At 35.8% G+C, this 21414-nt stretch overlaps 1 protein-coding gene across 10 annotated transcripts in view; it reads left to right on the top strand.

The window, feature by feature from the left end:
• The window catches only part of ETV1 (ETS variant transcription factor 1), a 98357-nt gene that overhangs the window by 11490 nt on the left and 65453 nt on the right, over positions 1-21414 (top strand). For 9 of the 10 annotated variants that reach the window (XM_003252579.3, XM_030822157.1, XM_030822158.1 and 6 more), the window contains one exon: positions 1066-1119. In XM_003252579.3, the coding sequence (XP_003252627.1) occupies positions 1066-1119 (54 nt within the window). Of the gene's footprint in view, positions 1-1065; positions 1120-13490; positions 13593-21414 lie in introns of all 10 variants that reach the window. The other variant, XM_030822164.1, reaches the window with a different exon arrangement.

Here is a 21414-nt window from a genome sequence, read left to right as displayed (position 1 = left end):
TTCAGTATTACGTAACACTAATAAAGTAATACTAGCTAGTCAAATGACAGCTAAAGTTAATTAGGATGATAATTCATTATATTTTTATCAAATTAAAAGTAACCTAACTTCTATTTTTTGGGCATGTGTGTATGTGTGTGTGTTTGCATGTATTTATGTGTGTTTGTGAAAGCTTATTATTAATATTCAGTTTGGAATAGGTTACTTCGATGTCTAAATCAACTGTGATGAAAACATTTTAGAAGTGAAAAACGCACTTGTGTTTTGATTGCTGCCAAATGCATTAAGTCCTTGCTATTCAGTATTTTTCCTTTACTAAAAATAGGAAAGTCTTTTGACATTAGGACTGATGAACTAGTGATATTCTTTTTGTTAACGCCTAGTAGTTGCCAGGAAAATATTTTGAATGAAAAGATGACATTTGTGTTATTGTTTGTTATTTTGTTAATGTGAATATAATCTTTGAAATATAATACTTTATCATATATGAGCCAAATCAAAGACCATTCTTCCATTTAAAAACCTTTGTAGCATACTTTGGCAAAATTTAGTGCAAGCATCTTAAAATATGGTGTATTTTGCAGGACAGAGAACATACCAGCAGACGTTTCTAAAAAAGCAGAGGGACGTGTGTGATAACTGCACATCACTTAAAATAATTGTGTGGTTAATTTAAATGGGCTGCTTACACACTGGCAGTGGGTGAATTGAAATAGCTTTTGCTCTATTCTTGAAAAAAAAAAACTGCAGGAAATGGAAATTCTATAGCTTTCTTTATTTTGCATCTCTTTTATTTCCATCTGGCAGGTGAAATTCAGAGGGAATACACCTGCCATCATCCTATTTCTGACATATATATGGTTCCTAGTTGACATCAATGATCCCCTTCCATTTCTCCTCCTAAGTAGTGTTGTCAATACCATTTTAAATAGGAGCTCATTGGCAAATAATCATAGGTTTGATCTTAGCCCAAGAAGATCTTACTTGACAGATTTTACTTGACATTCCTTATGCTTTTGGCAGTTTCTCTCTTAATTTTTTTTTAATTTTCTTTTTCTTCTTCAGCTCAGGTACCTGACAATGATGAGCAGTTTGTACCAGACTATCAGGCTGAAAGTTGTAAGTATAGTATGACTCATCTCTTGTATTTTTCTGTCTTTCTGGTTTCCTTCTTTCCTTCTTTCTCTTTGGTTGGTTTTCACGTCCAGTGTCTTGTCTTACATTGTACCAGCGCCTTTTTAACTTACAGCCATAAGATGATTTGATTTGTTAGGTTGTGACATCAGCAGAAACTCTATTTTGAGCAGAATCCTTGAATTCTGTATATCGGAATAGAACTCCAAATAGCAGGCAAGGAAGACTGAGTTGATTGAAAGATGGTCTTGTTCTTCATATTGGTAAATATCTTTGGGAGGAAATAGGGTGTGATCCATGAACATGCACATGTTTACTTCCAGTTTGCCAATATGCTTACAGAGAAATGCCTGGATGCTGATGGGAGATAGAGTTAAAAACTACTTGAGATTAGTTATTGTATAATTTATAAAAGATTCTGGACCAAACATTCATTGGCTTATTGTAGTATTGTACATTCATGAATTGTCACCTGCTTTTATTTAATTTTTAGCCTGAAATTTTCTGCTTCCTGGTTGCAGTAGCACAAATGGAAGCAGCCATTGGCTTCTCTCAGGGTTCCTCCTTCCGCGTTCCTTTCCCTGAGCCTTGCTCCCGGGTCTGTCAGAGAATGCACGAGGAGTGATGCATGTAGTATTCACTGTCCCTTAATTGCAGAGTGAGCGTTTTGCCCGTACAAACGTGGTTGCCTTGGGGTTTACTGCTGGTATTTATAATCTGCCACTCTACCAGCTAACTGCCGCTACTGACCAAAGGAGCAAATAGTAAGGAAAAGGGTATAAATGCCATCTTAATTATGAAACTGGCCTAATGCATTTTTGTTCTGTTGGTGACATCTAAATTTGTTTTATTTTTTCTAATACAAATACCTGCATTACTTCAAGTAACAGATGTTGTGGGCAATGTTTTCAGCATTTATGTTTGGTAAGTTAAATTTCTCAGGCGTAGAGGGTTGTGCAAGGTTTTGTCCAGATTCTCTAACATGTTACATGTTTCAACTCAGCTTGGTTATAAAGAAATTACTGTGGTAAAATATACACACCACAAAATTTACCATTTTAACTATTTTTAAGTTTGTAGTTCAATGGCATTAAGTACATTCACGTTGTTGTACAACTTTCACCACTATTCAACTTCAGAACTTTTTTATATCCCAAGCTGAAGTTCCGTACCTGTAAAACAATAACTCCCATTTCTCTGCCCTCAGTCCCTGGTAACCACTGTTGTATTAGCTTTATTTTTGATCCGAGAAGAAAACTGTATAATGCTGTTTGATGTCTAAATACAGGTATTTGACATTGGCTTCCAAGAAACTTACTCAGCAACTATATAGACATATATATATATATATAGACATATCTATATATAGACATATCTATATATAGACATATATATATAGACATATCTATATATAGACATATATATATATATATATATATATATATATATATTAGACACCCTTAGAAACACTCCCAGAAGGATGATGGCTCATACAAGTCCTCCCCTTCTTGATTAAAGTATGGGAAGAGAATGGTCCTATTTCCAACATTTCCCTTCCTGTGGGCAATTGAATTCTTCTTTCTAAAAGCTAAACACGTCGTCTGAGTAGAAGAATTAATCTCGTTGATATTTTACATCCAAAGTAATTGATAGCAATTCCAATATTATACCAATTGTCAGGGTAAAATGAACCACCTACAGGTAATTTTTTACTGCTTTTCTTATTTGACTTCTTGTCAGGTTTTCTTATTCTTGAATATTTAGTCTCTTTGAACTCTTCTCTGAAGGCCACACTGGCGTGATTTTCTTCCTTTTTTTTTTTTTTTTTTGTTTGTTACTCCCTTGACCACTCCTTCTTACTCAACTCATCTTCCTTCCCTCCTCTTTGAGGACCTCTTCTTTCCCTGGGGTTCTGTCCCCAAACCTTTCCTTTTTTTTTTTCTTTCTTTTTTTTTTTTTTTTTTTGAGACAGAGTCTCACCCTATTGCCCAGGCTAGAGTGCAGTGGCGCAATCTTGGCTCACTGCAAGCTCCACCTCCCGGGTTCACGCCATTCTCCTGGCTCAGCCATTCTCCTGTCTCAGCCTCCCCAGTAGCTGGGACTATAGGCATCTGCCACCATGCCCAGCTAATTTTATATATTTTTAGTAGAGATGGGGTTTCACCGTGTTGGCCAGGATGGTCTCGATCTCCTGACCTCGTGATCCGCCCGCCTTGGCCTCCCAAAGTACTGGGATCACAGGTATGAGCCCCTTTCCTCTTATTTTACATGCACCATGCCAGCACTGTCCCATAGAACTTTCTGTGATGGAAATGACTACACCTGTGCCACCTGATACAGTGTCCACTAACCACATTGGCCGTTGAGCGCACCAAATATGGTTAGTGGGACTGAGGAAATGAATTTTTAACTTTATTTAATTTTGATTATTTTAAATTTAGACATGTCTGGCTACTGGCTACTGTATTGGTCAGCACAGCTTCGAACAGTGATGTCTTCCACATTGTTGTCTCCAGCCTGGTTCTTCCCTCCGAAGCTGTCTATTGGACATCCTCACCTGATCCCCCCTAGTGTCCCTGTGCAGATTAGAAAAAGGCAGCACCTCTGGACTCACTCCCTTAGCCCTTGGCTGTGCATTGCACAAAACACCATCTACATGCCAACTCCAATCTTTAACGCAGCGCTCCACAGACAATTTACACTTAGCAAGTCCAACAGTGAAATCATGATTTTTTCCTGACCGACGTTGCTCTTTTACTTCTGTTGCCTTTCTAAGTTAGTGGCATCACCATCCAAACTGAAATCCTGATATTTATCCTCAGAGACCTCGGTTCTTTACAATAAACCTCAAATTGCTAACCAAGTTGTTGATCCTAGCTTTCAAAAATATCTTAATTTCATGGCCTCTCTTTCATCCCTATTTCATTGCTTTAGTTCACACACCTACATTCTGCCTTGACTGAACTTCTGAGTCAGCCTTTTGGTTGGTTTTCTTGTCTTTTGATTTTCCCTCTTTGCAAGCCACCCCGTGCAGTAGCATTAACACACAACTATTTGGCCTTGTTACTTTTCTTCTTAAACTGCCTGCAGGACAAAGTCCTATTTCTTTAGCTGTACGGAAAATTCTTCTATAACCCAGGCCTTCACTATCCTTTCGGTTTAAACTCTTGCTACTCCAGTACCCTGTCTTTTCCTTTCCTCTGTACTTTAGCCCTTCTAATTTTTCAGTTCTCTGGGCAGATTGAGTTGTTTTAAATCTCTTTGGCCTTGCATACGTTCATTTTGCTTTAAAACTTTTCATTTTTGCTTTGCAATCTGGTGAACCTCCTATTTCAGACTCAGCTTAGATTTCACCTCATTGAAGTCTTTCTCAACCTTTTCTTGCCACCCTGACCCCACAGAGTTAGCTGGACTCCACAGCATCTTGTATATTATATTTATTGTATTATAGTATTTTAGATACATTTGTGTCTTTGATAAGATTGTGAACTTCTTGAGGGTATAAGAAGCACGTCACATTCAGCATGGTTTACACGTTATAGAAGAACAATAAGTAAAATTATCATTGTATTCATGATCACCTTCTTAGTGCTTATTTCCTCTTAAGCATCTTCAGAGTCTTAATTCCTTTCTTAAGGTAGAAACATATGATAGGCCTTAAAACTGCATGTATAGTCTCATTCTGGGAAAACTTGCCAAAACTATGAAAGTTTAACCAAATGTTTTCAGAATTGTGAAGGTTTATTTTACTTCAATTAGAGAATATTTACAGTTTAACAAATATGGCTTTGGGACATGTAAATAAGACACATAATAATTTTTAAAAACCTATAAACAGAGGCAAAAATAAGTCTGAAATAGCCTAATTTAAAAAAAAAGTGGAGGGATATGTTATTTCAGGTTTTCACAGACATGAAGGACTATTGTTCAGATCATAATGACCAGCTAATTTTATTCTTCACCGAAGAAAGGACAAGAGGGAAATGATTTAAAAAGAAGAATAGGGCATTTGTATTAGATACTAAAAAGGATTTCTGGATGCAGAAGTTTATCAAATATTGGAATTGAGAGGTTAGATGGTCTCCAAAATGCCTTTAAACAGATGTTTGATTCTTGTCCATCTGGGTATGCTTAGTGGGGGCAGAGGGATCCTATCTCTAGAAAGAGAAAGAAACTCCATCCCCTCTGTGTGGCCTGTTACAAAAAATATGGGGATATTTTTTAAAATGTGAGTAATCAGTTTTCCCTGCATACCTCAATGAAATAAGATGCTTCTGCCTTAGCTTTTACTGCTTTAGTCCTTTGGTAAATGAAGGTTAAGAGAATGAAGAACAAAATTTTGCTCAATACTAGATTATAGAACATGCATTTGACTGTAACATGTTTAAATGCATGTAGAATAATAGAGATCAGAGCATCCAAAAATTGTGAAAATGAGATTAAACCATAACACTTGAGAACTTTCTAAAAATTTCCCTAAGCATCGTTTGTTGCTGTTTACAAAATATTTTAATTGGAAACGTGGAATCCAGTAATAGTATACTATAGATTGCTAACCTTTGAAGGATGCTAACTTTGAAGCAAGTATAGGCATTAAAAATAAGTGAAAACAGAGCCTGGGCATGGTGGCTCATGCCTATAATCCTGGCACTTTGGAAGGTTGAAGTGGAGAATTGCTTGAGCTCGGGAGTTGGAGACCAGCCTGGGCAACATAATGAGACCCTATATCTATCAGAAAATAAAAATAAAAACCAAGTGAAAACAAGTTCCTACACGTGCATGCCAGGAAATCGATGAAGGCTAAGAGAAACGATAACATGCTTTTAACAAATTGTTTATTTCTTAGCAATAAATCTTTTCATAACTCAGACACTCTGTTGGAAAAAATAGAATTACGTTAGGATGTGCTTTAGTCCAGAAGAAATAGAAGTGTATCTTCTCAAAAAGGACAAATTAAGGAGTATTTCAAACATAGGTGATCCTTATGTTTCTGAAGTGGATATACGTTTGTATTTAAACAGAATTTTCCTAAATTGTTTACTCTAATTACATCAATAATCTTATGTTTTCAATCTTATTTTATTCTGAGACAGGGTCTTGCTTGGTTGCCCTGGCTAGAGTGCAGTGGCATGATTTTGGCTCACTGCAAACTCTGCATCCTCAGTTCAGCAGTCTACCCTACTTCAGCCTCCCAAGTAGCTGGGACTACAGGCATGCACCACCATGCCCGGCCAATTTTTGTATTTTATAGAGAGATGGGGTTTTGCCCAGGCTGGTCTTGAACTCCTAGGCTTAAGTGATCTGCTCAAGTCGACCTCCTGAAGTGCCAGGATTGCAGGCATGAGCCATCATGCCCAGCCTTAAATCATGTATTTTAAATTCAGTTACATCATTTTTTTTTTTCTTTTTGAGACAGAGTCTTGCTGTATCATCTAGGCTGGAGTGCAGTGGTACGATCTCGGCTCACTGCAACTCCTGCCTCCCGGGTTCAAGTGTCTCTTGCCCCAGCCTCCCAGGTAGCTGGGATTACAGGCATGCGCTACCATGCCCGGATAATTTTTATATTTTTAGTAGAGACAGAGTTTCACTATTGATGTCCAGGCTAGTCTCAAACACCTGACTTCAAGTGATCTGCCCGCCTTAGCTTCCCAAAGTGCTGGGATTACAGTCATGAGCCACCATGCCTGGCCGTTATATCATTCATCTTTAAAAATCTACCACCTTTCATTTTGTTCTTCGTAACAAAGTTATGTGTTATTTTTTATAACTAGTTTGTTTCCATTTGGTTACATTAGTTCATTTCAGTCTTTTCTCTGTAGTGATTCACATGATAATGACTTTCACGTTTACATTTTATCTTCTTCCAGAACATTTCCAGGAGTGTGCATAAGTCCCAGGGTTATGCAAAATTCCCAACAGGATAGATCCTTGTAACTCTACTGCTTTGTCTTACAGTCAGTAAAACACACTGGAATGCAAGTCAATTTGGAAAAAATGTTATTAGAGAAATAATAATAACCCTGACTCTTCACTATTTACAAAAGTAAATCTTTTGCAAACTTCTATACTTTATCAGATAACTGTAATACAATACTAGTGGACCATACAAAAATCATCCAGACAAACCCTTGTTTGGGGACTCAACTGTTTAAAACCACTATTATTATTACATGGATGACACTTTAAGTAAATGAAAATCATAACTACACTTTGTTTCTTTAAGAATTTCTGGTTTAAGAATAGCATTTGGGTCGGGCACATTGGCTCACGTCTGTAGTTCCAGCACTTTGGGAGGCCGAGGCAGGCATATCACCTAAGGTCAGGAGTTCGAGACTAGCCTGGCTAACATGGCGAAACCCCATCTCTACTAAAACTACAAAATTATCTGGGCGTGGTGTCGCATGCCTGTAATCCCAGCTACTCAGGAGGCTGGGGCAGGAGAATTACTTGAACCTGTGAGGTAGAGGTTGCAGTGAGCCGAGATCGTGCCATTGCAGTCCAGCCTGGGTGACAGAGTAAGATTCTGTCTCAAAAAATAAATAAATAAAATAAAATAAATAAAAGAAAGAATAGCATTTGACTTTTTTTTTTTGCAATGAAGTGGAAAAAAGAAGTACTTAGATTACTGTTACAAATCTGCTTCTTAGAAAACTGAAGTCAGTCAGGTCTGTGTAGACCCTGACTGAATAATTTATGTTAACACATTCTTGTCCAGGATCAGAAAAATTCCATTTATGGTTTGTTTTCATAATTTCCTGCCTTTTTACTAAGTTACCTTCCTACATCTTGTTTCTTTCAACACATACAGTGAGTACTTTATAAAGTTGATTTTTTTATTACTAATTTTGAAAACTTTCTTGCCCGATTAAGTTTTTTTGATATGATTGGTCAGGAAAACTTCGTCTTCTTTCGTTTTTCTGACTGCTTTTACCAAAATGAGAGCACACACTGAAAGAGAAATGGCATTTTTTTGGATTTAAGAACATGGTTTTTTGGTTTGTTTTCAGTTTCAAAAAAATTTAAAACTTTTTTTGAAGCATATTTAAACATGTTACCAAATAGACTCAAACTATCCATTTCAAGCATGACTAGTTGCATACCTTCTCGCCCAAGTTAGTATTCCTGAGAGCTACACGATAGCTACCTCTTGATGGTTCTGAGTTTCTTTTGGGTATGCTTTTTGCAGTTGCTGCTTTGTGTGTGTGTGTGTGTGTGTGTGTGTGTGTGTGTGTGTGTGTGTGTGTTTTGAGACGGGATCTCGCTCTGTCGCCCAGGCAGGAGTGCAGTGGCGTTACCTCGGCTCACTGCAAGCTCCGCCTCCCGGGTTCATGCCGTTCTCCGGCCTCAGCCTCCCGAGTAGCTGGGACCACAGGCGCCCGCCACCACGCCCGGCTAATTTTTTTTTTGTATTTTTAGTGTAGACGGGGTTTCACTGTGTTAGCCAGGATGGTCTCCATCTCCTGACCTCGTGATTCTCCTGCCTCGGCCTCCCAACGTGAGCCACTGCACCTGGCCCAGTTTAAATATTTTGTCAAAGCAGTATATTTACAGAGTAGGAAAAAGTGCAAATAAAATTATTCCCCATTCCTGCAACCCACAACTCACAGTCCTCTCTAGAAGCAACTGCCTTTTGGTTGTCCTACATACTAAATAATATGCTTGTACTGCAACTTCTTGTTTTATCAGTTTTAGATTTTACCTGTTGTCCTACGAAGAAAGAAAAACATTTTCGATAGGTTTTAATTACTTTAATGCCAGTAATCCGCTGTCTGATTCTACTTCAGTCCGTTAATCTTATTCAGACCTGGGCATGAATAAAAATCATTTGGGAAGCTTGTGCAAATGCAGCTTCCTGTTTCCTGTCCTGTGAGAGCTTGACATTAGAGGCCTAGAACTAGGCTTCTGTATCTCTAAGGAGCTGTTAGGTGATTCTGATGCAGGCCTTTCGTGGAGTGCAAGGTTAGATATTTTCTCATATACTTTAATTATAAAATAAAGACAGCAGTATCAGTCTTTTGCAATTAAGTTGTAAGATGAACCTTGCCATTCATACCCATATACAATTCGTTATGTGATAGAGGCAATCAGTTTCTGGAAAATATTATTTAAGTAATATGTTGTCATCTTATTTTTAAAATATACTAGGGAATCAAAAAATGAAGGCTATATAAAAATGATATTTTAAATATGTTCTTATTTTTTATCATCTTTGCTAGAATTATATATATTTTCCACTTCCAAAGATTATTCTCTATTTTAGCTGTGAGAAAGTCATTGCTGATTGTAGATTTCTGTTATACTGGAACCAATTCTAGTTTAGAAGGAACTTCCCAATGCTGATTAGAGAGAGCCAAGGCACTGATGACCCACCCTGTTCTAGGTGTGTCTAGTAGGAATTCTTGTCATTAGATGTTCTACTCTTCCACTGGTGCAAATGCGGTCTATCTCTGTCACAAAGCCCAGCAGCCCCCTTTCCAGTAAAGCAAAAATTTTAGTTTGGTCCTTGATTGTTTTACAAGGAATACATTTTTTAAATCAAAATGAAAATCCAATGAAAGGTACTCTCCATCTTGCAAGTAGGATCTCTTGCAATAATTTTTATTTTAGATACCCTCCCAGGAATCCATCAAGTCCAGTAAAAGAAATAAAATCTAAATCATAGACCTTGGGTATGTCTCCTAACCTTTATTTACTTATCTGTAAGTTGACAGGGAAACAAATCTTTCAGGCCCAGAGCCACATTATGATTTTGTGCCAGAAGGAAAAGAGAAAGGATACTAGCTAAATATGGTGAATGTGTGCTTGAATTGAAAAGTGAGTTTTAGAAAAAAACATAATTCATGGGGGAATAATGTATGTAGAATTTGCTATGAAGGACACTTTCCTTTATAGGAAGTAGGTGTACTTTCCTTTATTGGTATACTTATAATTTTCTCACTGTAAGTATACGGAATATAAGTATTGGACAGGTGCAGCCAATACTTATATTCTGTATACTTACAGTGACAAAATTATATTAGTCTTGATTTTAGTAAAGTATGCTCTGGTAGATACTTTTCATTATTTTTGGTTTTACCAGTTTATTCTTGTTAAGGTAGATAGGGCAAGCTTACTGCCCAGATGAAAACCAAAAACTAAAATTCAAAACTCTACAAAACTGGTGCTTGCTCTTCCAAAGCTGAAAGCTAAAAATATGTATATTAACCCAAGTCTAATTAGCTTTTTCTTTCCTATTTTTCTTCTTTAATTTTGTCCTTAATATAACAATATATTGTAGAAATTGACTTTTGAAATGTGCTCAAAGGAAGTTATGTCAGCAAATATTTTTTACTTACCCTCCCTATAATTGGTCACAAGTTATTTTGAAGACAGTAATCTATACCTTATTTGGTTGAACTTGACCTCATATTAAATAATTATTTTGTTATACAATGTATGGACTTGATAGAAATATAAGCCAAACAATATTTATTGGAAAAATCTAGGTAAAGGATGTTAGTGGAAAATTATTTGTAGAACCAAATATTATACTTTTTGTCCCCATATTTTTAATAAATACACATACATCTATATATTCTGATACGTAAAAAAGTAAACACAACAATTATTAGTATTTGAAACTAAAATAAAAGCAGTCATGAAAATAAATATATTTGGGGGCTACCACCTCAAAGAATATGTAAGTTTCATAAAATAAGATATAAAGAAGAAATAACCTGAGCTAAACTAGTACATGTGGACCTTCACATCGTAATTGTATGCTTAGTGTTTGTTATGGGTTTTTATTGGTATCATTTTTCCACTTTTTTAAAATCATAATAAACATCTATTTAAGATGCACGATGCGTATTTGCTTCTGTCTGTTATTGAATTTTTTCCTAAAGAGAGTTGGTGCTGTGTCTTACTAGGTAAAAATTTTGGTTAGATGCCATTGTTTTCTTAAATCTAAAGCACTATTTGCATTTGACAGTAGCTAAGGGTAATGTTAACTCAAGAACTCCATTATTGGCAATATATCAGGAATGGCTAGATTAAAAATACTGTTTATACAATATCTGATTAAGCTTTAAGATCAGAAAAGTACCTTTGTGCAATGGTTTTGCATGTAATCTTTTGAATCTTTTGTAAATCTAGAGTTTAGCAAAGAAGTTTTTTTGGTTTGTTTTGCTGTAGGTGTGACATTATTAAGCTATTCAGAGATTTGTTTCATAGTTACTCCTAGTTATTGCCTATATAGTCCTGTTTTGACTAGTTTTTAGGTCCTGTTGAAGAGGTTTGAATTGTGATGGACCCTTTAATTATCTTTTATTGTAGCAGAATCTTGTATTCACATTTCTGTTTGCAAAATTGGAATGATTATATTTTGCAAATGAGATCTGTATCCATTACTGTTATTTTTATGATTTTTAAATATGAATAATAAATCTTAACAGTGTAACAATTCTTATTTTACCTATGAGATTTTAGTTTAATTAATTTATTTATTGGGTACATATGCTACACAGTTGTAGTCTGTACAGGTGTTACGTAGGTTTATAAGACTCTAGATGTTTATTCATTCAACAAATGAGTTTTGAGTCCCTATTATATGCCAGGCTTTGTCCTAGTCACTGGCGATACAGTGGTGAAAAAAGTCAGAAAAATATCTGCTATCATGGAGCTTATGTTCTTACTGCATATAATTGATAAATGAAGTTGTATTTATCACATATTGAGTAATGTGAAATTATATGAGTGATGTGAAATCTATGCATAATCACTGTGTATTCAGACTCTGATCTATTACATATTGAAGAAAATGTGCTTAGGTTTCATGTAATTTTAGGTGTTTTTGTTTGTTTTTGTTTTTGTTTTTGAGACTGGGTCTCACTCTGTCACCCAGTCTGGAGTGCAGTAGCATGATCTCAGCTCACTGCAGCCTCAATCTCCTGGGCTCAAGCGACCTCAATCTCCTGGGCTCAAATGACTCTCCCATCTCAGCCTGAGACCATAGGCATGCACCACCATCCCAGCTAATTTTTGTATTTTTTTGTAGAGATGGGGTTTCGCCATGTTGCCCATGCCGGTCTCGAACTCCTGAGACCAAGCAATCCTCCCGCCTTGACCCCCTACTGTGCTGGGATTACAGGTGTGAGCCACCACACCCAGACTTAATTTTATACTTACTTTAACAAAATGTACTCTTTCCAAAGGCAAGGCCACTGGATTCCCTAGTGGATGATGGCTATCAGTGTCTGTGTTAACACCTTGTTGACCTACGCTAAAATTCATGTTATAGGGGACTGACAAGAATATCTTTGGACTTTTAAAAAGTGATGTACTCTACTGTTAATTATTACTATTTACAAAGTATTGTCCTATTCATTGAGATCATATTTGTTCTTTAAGATTCAGATCAGATGTTATTTTTCCCTTGATTATCTTAGTCAGAATTAACGAATTCTATGTGCCAATACATACTTTACATAGATCCTAATTTTAATCCTGTTTTCATTGGCTTATAGAGGATGGTTCATGCCCTGTTTATGTGTATGATTCACATGTTTGAGGTATTCATTGAATACTGAATTGAATGAATAGTTTCTTGGGTATTTAGAATCTTATTTTTTAAAAAACGTATTCATGCACAGGTGGCTTGAATTGTTTGAAAACGAGTGCCAATATCTGCTTTTATTTCCCTCTGTTTTATTTTTCTTTGAGGGCTAATGGAAAGCTGTTTGCATTTATGTAACATTAGAGCTAAATCTCAGTTACCAGATTAGGGCACTTTAATAAATATTATTAGATACTCCTATCTCACCACACATTTCTCAATAATCTCTATTAGGACAAATACTCTGAAATAACTTGATATTGTTCCTGTTTTACATGAAGAGAAACCCAGGGCATAAAATAATCAAATAACTAAGGCACGTGATGACTGAAATTACACAGCTGAGAATCCCAACTCATGGTTGCTTAGTCTGTGCAGATCTTCCCTCCCTGATAGCCAATACTCAGACTACACATACAAGCTTCAAAACTGTTTCTATTCTGAAAAAAAAAATCTGCATGGCTAACAAAGAATGTGTTTCACTAATAGTTTTTGAAAATTATTCTCACCAAGTTATGATAGATGAAGAGAGACCAAGAGCTCCTTGCAATAGAGGTTTGTCTCAAGAAAGATACTCTGTGAACTCATCTGAGCGAATAGCTGTGAGAAAAATAGATGGGAGGACATGGTGTTCAGGAACTATTCCAGTCCTTGTCTAGGCTGCAGTGTGTGCACTTCTCTGCCTCAGAGATTTTCTCTTATTTACCAGAATTCGAGAGATGTTTATGATAACACTGTGTATTTATGTGTTGTTTATGCACAGGTTTTGGCCCCAGAATGTTTCAGACATGGCGTATTTTTCTCACTGGAGGAGAACAGCCATTTGGGAATGAAGGCAGTAGTAGTAGTAGCAGCAGCGGCGGAGGTATTAGTAGTAGCAGTAGGAGTATTACTAGTGTTCATGGAATTCCCATTATAGTAGTAAATATTCATAGAAATTTCAAAGCTGTAGCTTGAGACGATAAAGATTAATGATATCAACACCTTTAATTTAAAGATGGAAAACTGAAATCCAAGAAGATTATCAGGCTCTTTATGATTTTAAAAGAAAGATTGTACACCCTTAGTTGTGTGTTGGGAAAATAGCAAATAAGAAAAAATATGAACCTGGATACTTTCACTCATTAGTGATTTTTTTCTTTATCAGATTCACTATTTGTGACACTGGAATAAGAAATACTTTTCTCACCCATTTTGTTATTCAAAAGGGTATTTTTAAATTCTGCTACATCACTAGCACAAATGTATATTTGTTGGATGAAGGAATGAATTCAATTCAATATTTTTATTCCAGGTTTTGTCTCCTTTATCAATGTTAATGTATCTATGCATAATTCTTAGCTTAGTATTATGTAGATTTTTCACATTAAGTATGATCATGATCTATAAACCAATACAAAATTCTGGATAAATTTTGATTAGAAATATATGCCCTCCTTTCTCCATTTATCCCCCAGAATTTTTCAACACTGAATTTAGTCCTAAACCGGAAGATGCTTTTCTTAGAATTATTTCCAGCTGCAGAGTTACCAGCAAAAGTTCTGTCAAATACTATCAAGGCCACCCAACATGGTTAAAAATGGCTCATCCCTATCAAGATGTATGGGTAGTATTGAAGCAAACCTCTCAGTAGTGTTAGCTTTTCCTTTGAAATGGTGGTCCTGCTGTGAAGTGAACTTTTACTGCTGTTTGGGGTTGTTTTTCTCCATCCTCATGAACACAACAGCCTTATTATGTTGATTTGATTTGATTCCTTAGTCCTTGGCACTGGGGCCAGAATGTCAGGTGATGCAGTTGTCTCAACTCATGGGTCTGCAGGGAAAGCCAAATACCTGGATGTCATTGCTGTGTTTCTCTGGATGTTTTTGCCATCTGAAATCTCCATGTTCTTGTATTCTTTCAGGAAAATCAACCCCTGTTTTCCTTTGTGAAAGCTCTATTTTCATTCATAGTTTTATTGCAGATTAAAGGCTGTCGCATTAGAAAGTTATCAGCTAATCAATAAACGCCAGTCATCCCATTTTGTGATAAAGCTGTCCCATTGATCAAAGTGGAAATTTAGGCTTTTGGCTTTTATACAGCAATTTCTGAAGTTCGGATAATGTGCTTATGGAATATATAGACCTATCCTCTTATTTATAGGTCTTATGTAGAGATGGACATATGAATTTATGTGTGCGCGATGTACATATAAGCAGGCTAATATATGCAAGCATCTGAATTTTATGTAAAATATAACATTCTTTTCTTAGAATTTTTGTTAAATTCTAAGAAAATGAGAAGTCATCAGTGAACTTCTCTCTATATATATATATGTATAGGTGTGTGTGTGCATTACATTTTTTTTTTTTTTGCCAAGATTGGTATTAAAATGTTTTCAAAAACCTTAATGCAAAATTTCAATAGTTGTGAATACAGTAAGACACACATGAATTTTGTGATTACAAAATTGGAAAAATATGCTCTTATTTTCATATTATTTATAATAGTTAAGGGAATAGCAGTTTTAGACTCTTTAGATTTGGCATTTTTATTTTGGTAACATGCAGCTTGTCCTGTTGGTTAAATTCTTACCATAGCTTTTTTTCATAATGAAAAATAAGTTATGTTCACAAATATTCATAGTGCCAGGCATTGCGCTAGGTGCTGTGAACTGAAAGATGAATACAATACTAGCAATAATACTAATCATTTATATCCAGCATTTTAGATTTCATAGGCCATTTTCACATCCTGTATCTCATTTGATTCTCACAATGACCTTAGGATATAGAGAGAGTAGACAAAGCTCCTGCAGGTTTAGTGTGGTTCCTATATAAGGAACTACATTCATAGGTGTGGAATGGCAGAACCAAAACTCACCTTGTAACACATTTTCCCTTGTATGCATTCCAGTAAAATGTACAAAGTTGTTACTCATTGATTTGCCATGACTATACAAATGAATTAAAGATGTAAAATAAGTGTTTTAGCCACATCTGTGTATACATACATATATTTGTATGCTTGTGTAATAAAATAAAAGAAAAATGGAAAATTTATCAAAAATGATTTTTATTCTTCATGGAATTATTCTAATTTATAACATAATGCACAAACTAATACATTTATGGAAAGCAAGGGTAGGGTAGACAATCCCTGAAGTTCCCTGTTTGTCTATGAAAATCTTTATGCTCGTGCTTTGGATTGTAGAAATGTGGTTAAGTTCTATGTATACATAGGTCTTCAGCTTCAGGAATCCTGAATGTTTGCTTAACAAAATAATGATGCTCTCAAAAGAGAATTTTAAAATTTTGGTTTGGACTCTGTTTGGCAACACATAATTAGGCCAGGAACATTTGCTAATGTGCTGAAATTAATTGAATATCACATTTTGCATTTTGTCTGATACTACTTTTTTATATTATTTCATGCTACTGATAGTGTTGATGTTGAAGACACTAAAGCCATATGATATAAACGTGATGAGATTTATCTATGGGACTGAGTACATTGTACTGTATAAGAGTAGGACATTGGACCTAGGCCTCTTGAGTTCAAATCTCTACTATTTACTAGGTGTGTGACCTTGTACAAGCAATTTAAATCATTGTGCCTCAGTTTCTTCTTGCATAAAAATGGGATAAATATTATCTTCCCTAGGGTGACTAAATGAGTATATATATATATATATACACACGTGTGTGTGTGTGTGTAACATTGTATATGTTTATGTGAAATATCTAAGTAATATATTTGGCACATGGAACATACTATATAAGCTTTTATTCTGTATATACAAAAATATATAGATATATGAAATACACAAAACATAACATTCATAATATATCACACGTGCATTCATTTCTGATCAACTTACCTTTTAGTGTTTTTCTTCATACTCATAAATAATGTCTACACCTACCAACATGTGGACTTTATCTACTGTATCTATACATACTATAAATAGTTGTAACAACTTGATCTTTTGCTGTTGATGACACCAAGTAGTTGGGTGCATATCTGTAATGATACTGTCAGAAGAAACTCAGAAGTGTTGTTTGTTCAAATCTACTTTGACCATAGGAATTCAAAAACAAAAAGTGTTGTGCTGGAAACATTCTGATATTTATAATATAGACCCTACTATAGGATCAGTTAGCATCTTATGTGTAAGATTATGGGTTATGAATTCTGGTCAGTCAAGGACACCCTAATTTGTGGGTCTAACAAAATTGCTTCTATCCTCCATGTTTTTTTTGCTTTCAAAGTTGATGTATTCATTGAAAGGGGAAAAAAAAGTGTTGATTTTTCAATTAAGATGCAACCTTTACAATGTAAAGCTGTAATAATTATAGTGTTCACTCAGCCTGAAGAAAAAATTTCACTAGTTAAATAGCAATAATCAAGATGAGAACTACATTACAAGGGTGCTAATTTTATGATCATTGCTATTTAAATAATAAAAATGAATCCACAGGACCCTTGCTGTAACACTATTTGCAGTGAAGTGGTATTCAGCTTTAAAATGGTCCTCTTGAAGCCCATTTTAAATTAATGGGCTGCTTAAATTGTGAATGACCAAAGATCACCTTATAAAATAGCTACTTTTCCAATCAATCAATTATTAGGCTATGGCTGGGCTTCTACAGGACCAGATGTATTTGACCCAAAGTATTTCACAAATATTAGTTCTATCATTCTTATATAATAACAGATTCTTTTTCTTTTTCTTTTTTTCGAGATGAGGTCTTGCTCTGTTTTCTAGGCTGGAGTGCAGTGGGGCAATCATGGCTCACTGCAGCCTCAACCACCCGCGCTCAAGCGATCCTCCCAACTCAGCCTCTTGAGTAGCTGGGACTACCGGTGTGCGCTACTATGCCCAGCTATTTTTTAATTATTATTATTATTGTTTGTAGAAAGGAGGTATTGCTGTGTTGCCCAGCAGTCTTGAACTTGTGGACCCAAGTGATCCTTCCTCACAAAGTGTTGGCATTGTAGGCATTAGCCACCACTCCTGGCATATGATAACAGATTCTTATATTTTCAGCTCCCAAGAAAAATCAATAACAACAACAAAACAAATTAGAATTTGAGTTTCATCAATTGGATTCTGCATGCTAAATATAAGAAAAATAGGTTCTAGTTTTTCTCTCTCCAAAAAGAATTACTAGCATCAGAGAATTTGGCACTGAGGTAAAATCTTAAAGTAGTGCTATAAGCTCACATGGCCACATGTGAGCTTTGGAGTAGGTTTAAATCTAAGTTTTATAGAAAATTTATAGATTTATAGATTTATAATTTTATTTATAGATTTATAGATTGGAGTAGGTTTAAATCTAAGTTTTATAATTTGCCATTTTTGTGATTTTGAACTAATTAACTTCTTTAAACTGTGTAAGTAAAAGGGGAAAATAAATGGATGAATGTAATGATTAAATGAGGTATCTTGTCTGAAGAATCTGGCACAAAGATGAGTATTGAATAACTCAGTAGCTCTGTAGAAGTCAGGCAGTATCAATATCTACTTAATTTATGTACTGTTTTGAGGGCAGAGGACTTTATAAGGTACAGTAACAGTAATGAAAATTCAGAATAGCAATGTTGATAATACAGTTAAAAGAATTTAAGATGATTGCATTTGATTAATTTAGCCATGGAAGAGTTGGTTTGTGATGTCATTACTGCTGCCACATACTGGTAGCATATCTTCCCTAGACAGATGTAATTATTCATTATAGATTGTTCTCTAAGAGGTGAATACCATCTTCCTTTCCATTGTCCTCCACTAACAACTCAAAGAGAAGAAATACTTTAGATGTAGCAGCAAATACATTACAGATCTGTGAAAGAGCCTGCTCTTTATTTTATGTGGTAGGTTGTCTGTGCACAGTACTCTTAAGTATTTAACTTAAGAAAGATAAATAATCTATGTATGGCTCCCAATTTTTAAAAAAAAAAAGGTTCCAGAGAATAAGTCTTTTTTTTTTTTTTTTTTTTGAGACAGAGTCTCACTCTGCTGCCCAGGCTGGAGGGCAGTAGTGTTATCTTGGCTCACTGGAACCTCTGCCTCCCAGGTTCCAGCCATTCTCCTGCCTCAGCCTCCCGAGTAGGTGGGATTACAGGCATGTGCCACCACTCTGGCTACTTTTTGTATTTTTAATAGAGACGGGGTTTCACCATGTAGGCCAGGCTGGTCTGGAACTCCTGACCTCAAATGATCCACCTGCCTCGGCCTTGCAAAGTGCTGGGATTACAGGTGTGAGCCACTGTGCCTGGCCAGAACAAACCATTTTTAAGCAATCATTTTGAGACTTATTCCATTTTAGACATTATATGAATTACTTGCATAGTTATAATGCCAGGATAAAGATAGATAGGTACTTAAGTATCTGTTTATATGGGATATAATTCTTATGCATAAAAATATTTAAAAAAACATGATTCCTGCCTTGTAAAAGCATACTGTGAAGTATGGAAGAAGGGGAAGCATATGCTGGGACTAGTTAAGGTACAGTAGAGTGGGAAGTTAAAATAGCACCTAAGAGTGCAGGCTTTGGAGTCTTACTAGTTAGGCTCAGTGCCCCATCTACTACTTCCTATTGATAGCCAGGTAACCTTGGTATGTCAATTAATCTCTTAGTACTTCCATTTCCTCATCTTTCAAAGGGGCTTTGAAGAGTGAGGATACTAGAGATGTGTAAGGAGGATAAAATAGAGCATTCATAATTATTAATATTATTACTATTATTGTATTAACAATTTAAAAAATACTACCTGACTACAAATTAAATGAGTGGTCCTTACAGACACTAAATTCTATAGTTTTTTTTTTTTTTTTTTTTAAGTAAGATCAGCACAGATTGGAGTACTTGAGAAAGACCTCATGAAGAAAATGAAGCCTCACCTACAACAGAATGAGAAATCTACTCAATGAAATATTAGAAATGACAGGAACCTGGAGATTATTCACTCAATATCTCTGTATTTGTTGGATAATAATAGCTAATACTTGTGTAATACTCACTATGTGCTAGTTCCTCTTCTAAACACGTTATAAATATCTTAACGCAGCCAATCTTCATAACATCCTTATTTAGTAGAAACTATTATTATCTCCTTCTTTTGGTGAGAAAATCGAGGCACAGAGTAGTTAGGTGGATTGTCCTGTGTCATACAGCAGCCAAGTTGTAGATCTGGCTGCAGAGTTTATACTCTTAACCACGATACTACACTGTCTCCTAGAGCTGTGTGCCAAAACTAAGATTGTCGGGAGCAAAACAGTTTGCCCAAAGTAACAAACAGTACCCAAGTAGTGACAGAACTGGAACGATCTTCCTTGGCACCTAATTTTTAATATATCTGTGCTTACCGCATATCAACTGGGCTTCTCAAGATTTGTATGATTTACCGAGTGATGAGGGGAGGGCCTATTAAGTTGAGACAAGACCAGGTATTAATTGCTCTGTCCATCAGAGAGAATGATAGCAGTGTTTGAATATAGACATACACACTGGATAGCAATGGGAATGAAGTTTGATAGGTCATTTTGTGGGTTAGCAGAAGTCAGATGTATTCAAGGTTTATCTGAACAACAACAAATGGGCCAACCTGGAAATTTCTGAGGATGAAAATGTCGTGTTATTGGGGAGGAGAAAGTGGAAAGAAAAAAGCAAAGGGTATAATGTATTTTTGTAAATGGATTTTAGCATATAGGCACACTTCTAGTTAACCATATTTAAAACAAATACATGCTAAATAATGCATATATACCAGAAATTTTATGTCAGTGGAATCAAATGTGGTAATTCAAAGAAATAGTCACTGGCTAAGAATTTATGTATGCCTTGTATGGTAAGAGGAGAATCAGGCTTTATCTGACTTAACTTTTATCCCTATGCACACCCTCAATTTACAAAGCTTCTATTTACTTCAAAGCGGTGAGGAGGAGAATGCAAACCAGGCCTATCGTGGTTGTGATCATAGGATTGTTTTGCAGGTGGTATCCATGTGTTTCTCCACAGTTCATCTTTTCTATTTGCACACTTGGAAGGAGAGCAGAGCGCTCTTTCATCTTCATACTTTTCTAGTTTTTTGGAACTATCAATTACAAAGGAGTGCTGTATAAATCTTCTTTGTGTGTTTAAGTGCTAATATAAGCTGCTGAATATATCAGCTGGCTACAGTATTTGATGCACCTTACACGTGGAGTTACAGCAGACGCTTTGGCAGAGCTCATTGTTCTAAAGAACTAGATTATAATGCAGAAAATAAAATAAGACAGAAATATTAAAAAATTCATTCCATATGCAAGTTTCCACCATTGTATTGTGTTGGTAGACAACCAATGCTGTTTGTTGTCATTGTTTACCGTCCTCTTTGATCACCAAGTTGTAGAAAAATGATTATCCCTTTAATTGATCTGTGATCTAGAGCAAACATTGTAATACCTGTTCATTCAAATGGGCTTGATGCCACCATCTAAGCATCTCAAAAGGTTACATTTAAATAGGTGCCTTAGGCTGGGCGCAGTGGCTCATGCCTGTAATCTCAGCACTTTGGGAGGCCGAGGCGGGCAAATCACGAGGTCAGGAGATCGAGACCATCCTGGCTAACACAGTGAAACCCCATCTCTACTAAAAAATACAAAAAATTAGCCAGGCATGGTGGCGGCCACCTGTAGTCCCAGCTACTTGGGAGGCTGAGGC

Source organism: Nomascus leucogenys, chromosome 11 (genome assembly GCF_006542625.1).
Source record: "Nomascus leucogenys isolate Asia chromosome 11, Asia_NLE_v1, whole genome shotgun sequence".
NCBI lineage: Eukaryota > Metazoa > Chordata > Mammalia > Primates > Hylobatidae > Nomascus > Nomascus leucogenys.
Note: the sequence above shows the minus strand (reverse complement) of the source record. Positions and strands in the feature narration are given on the sequence as shown.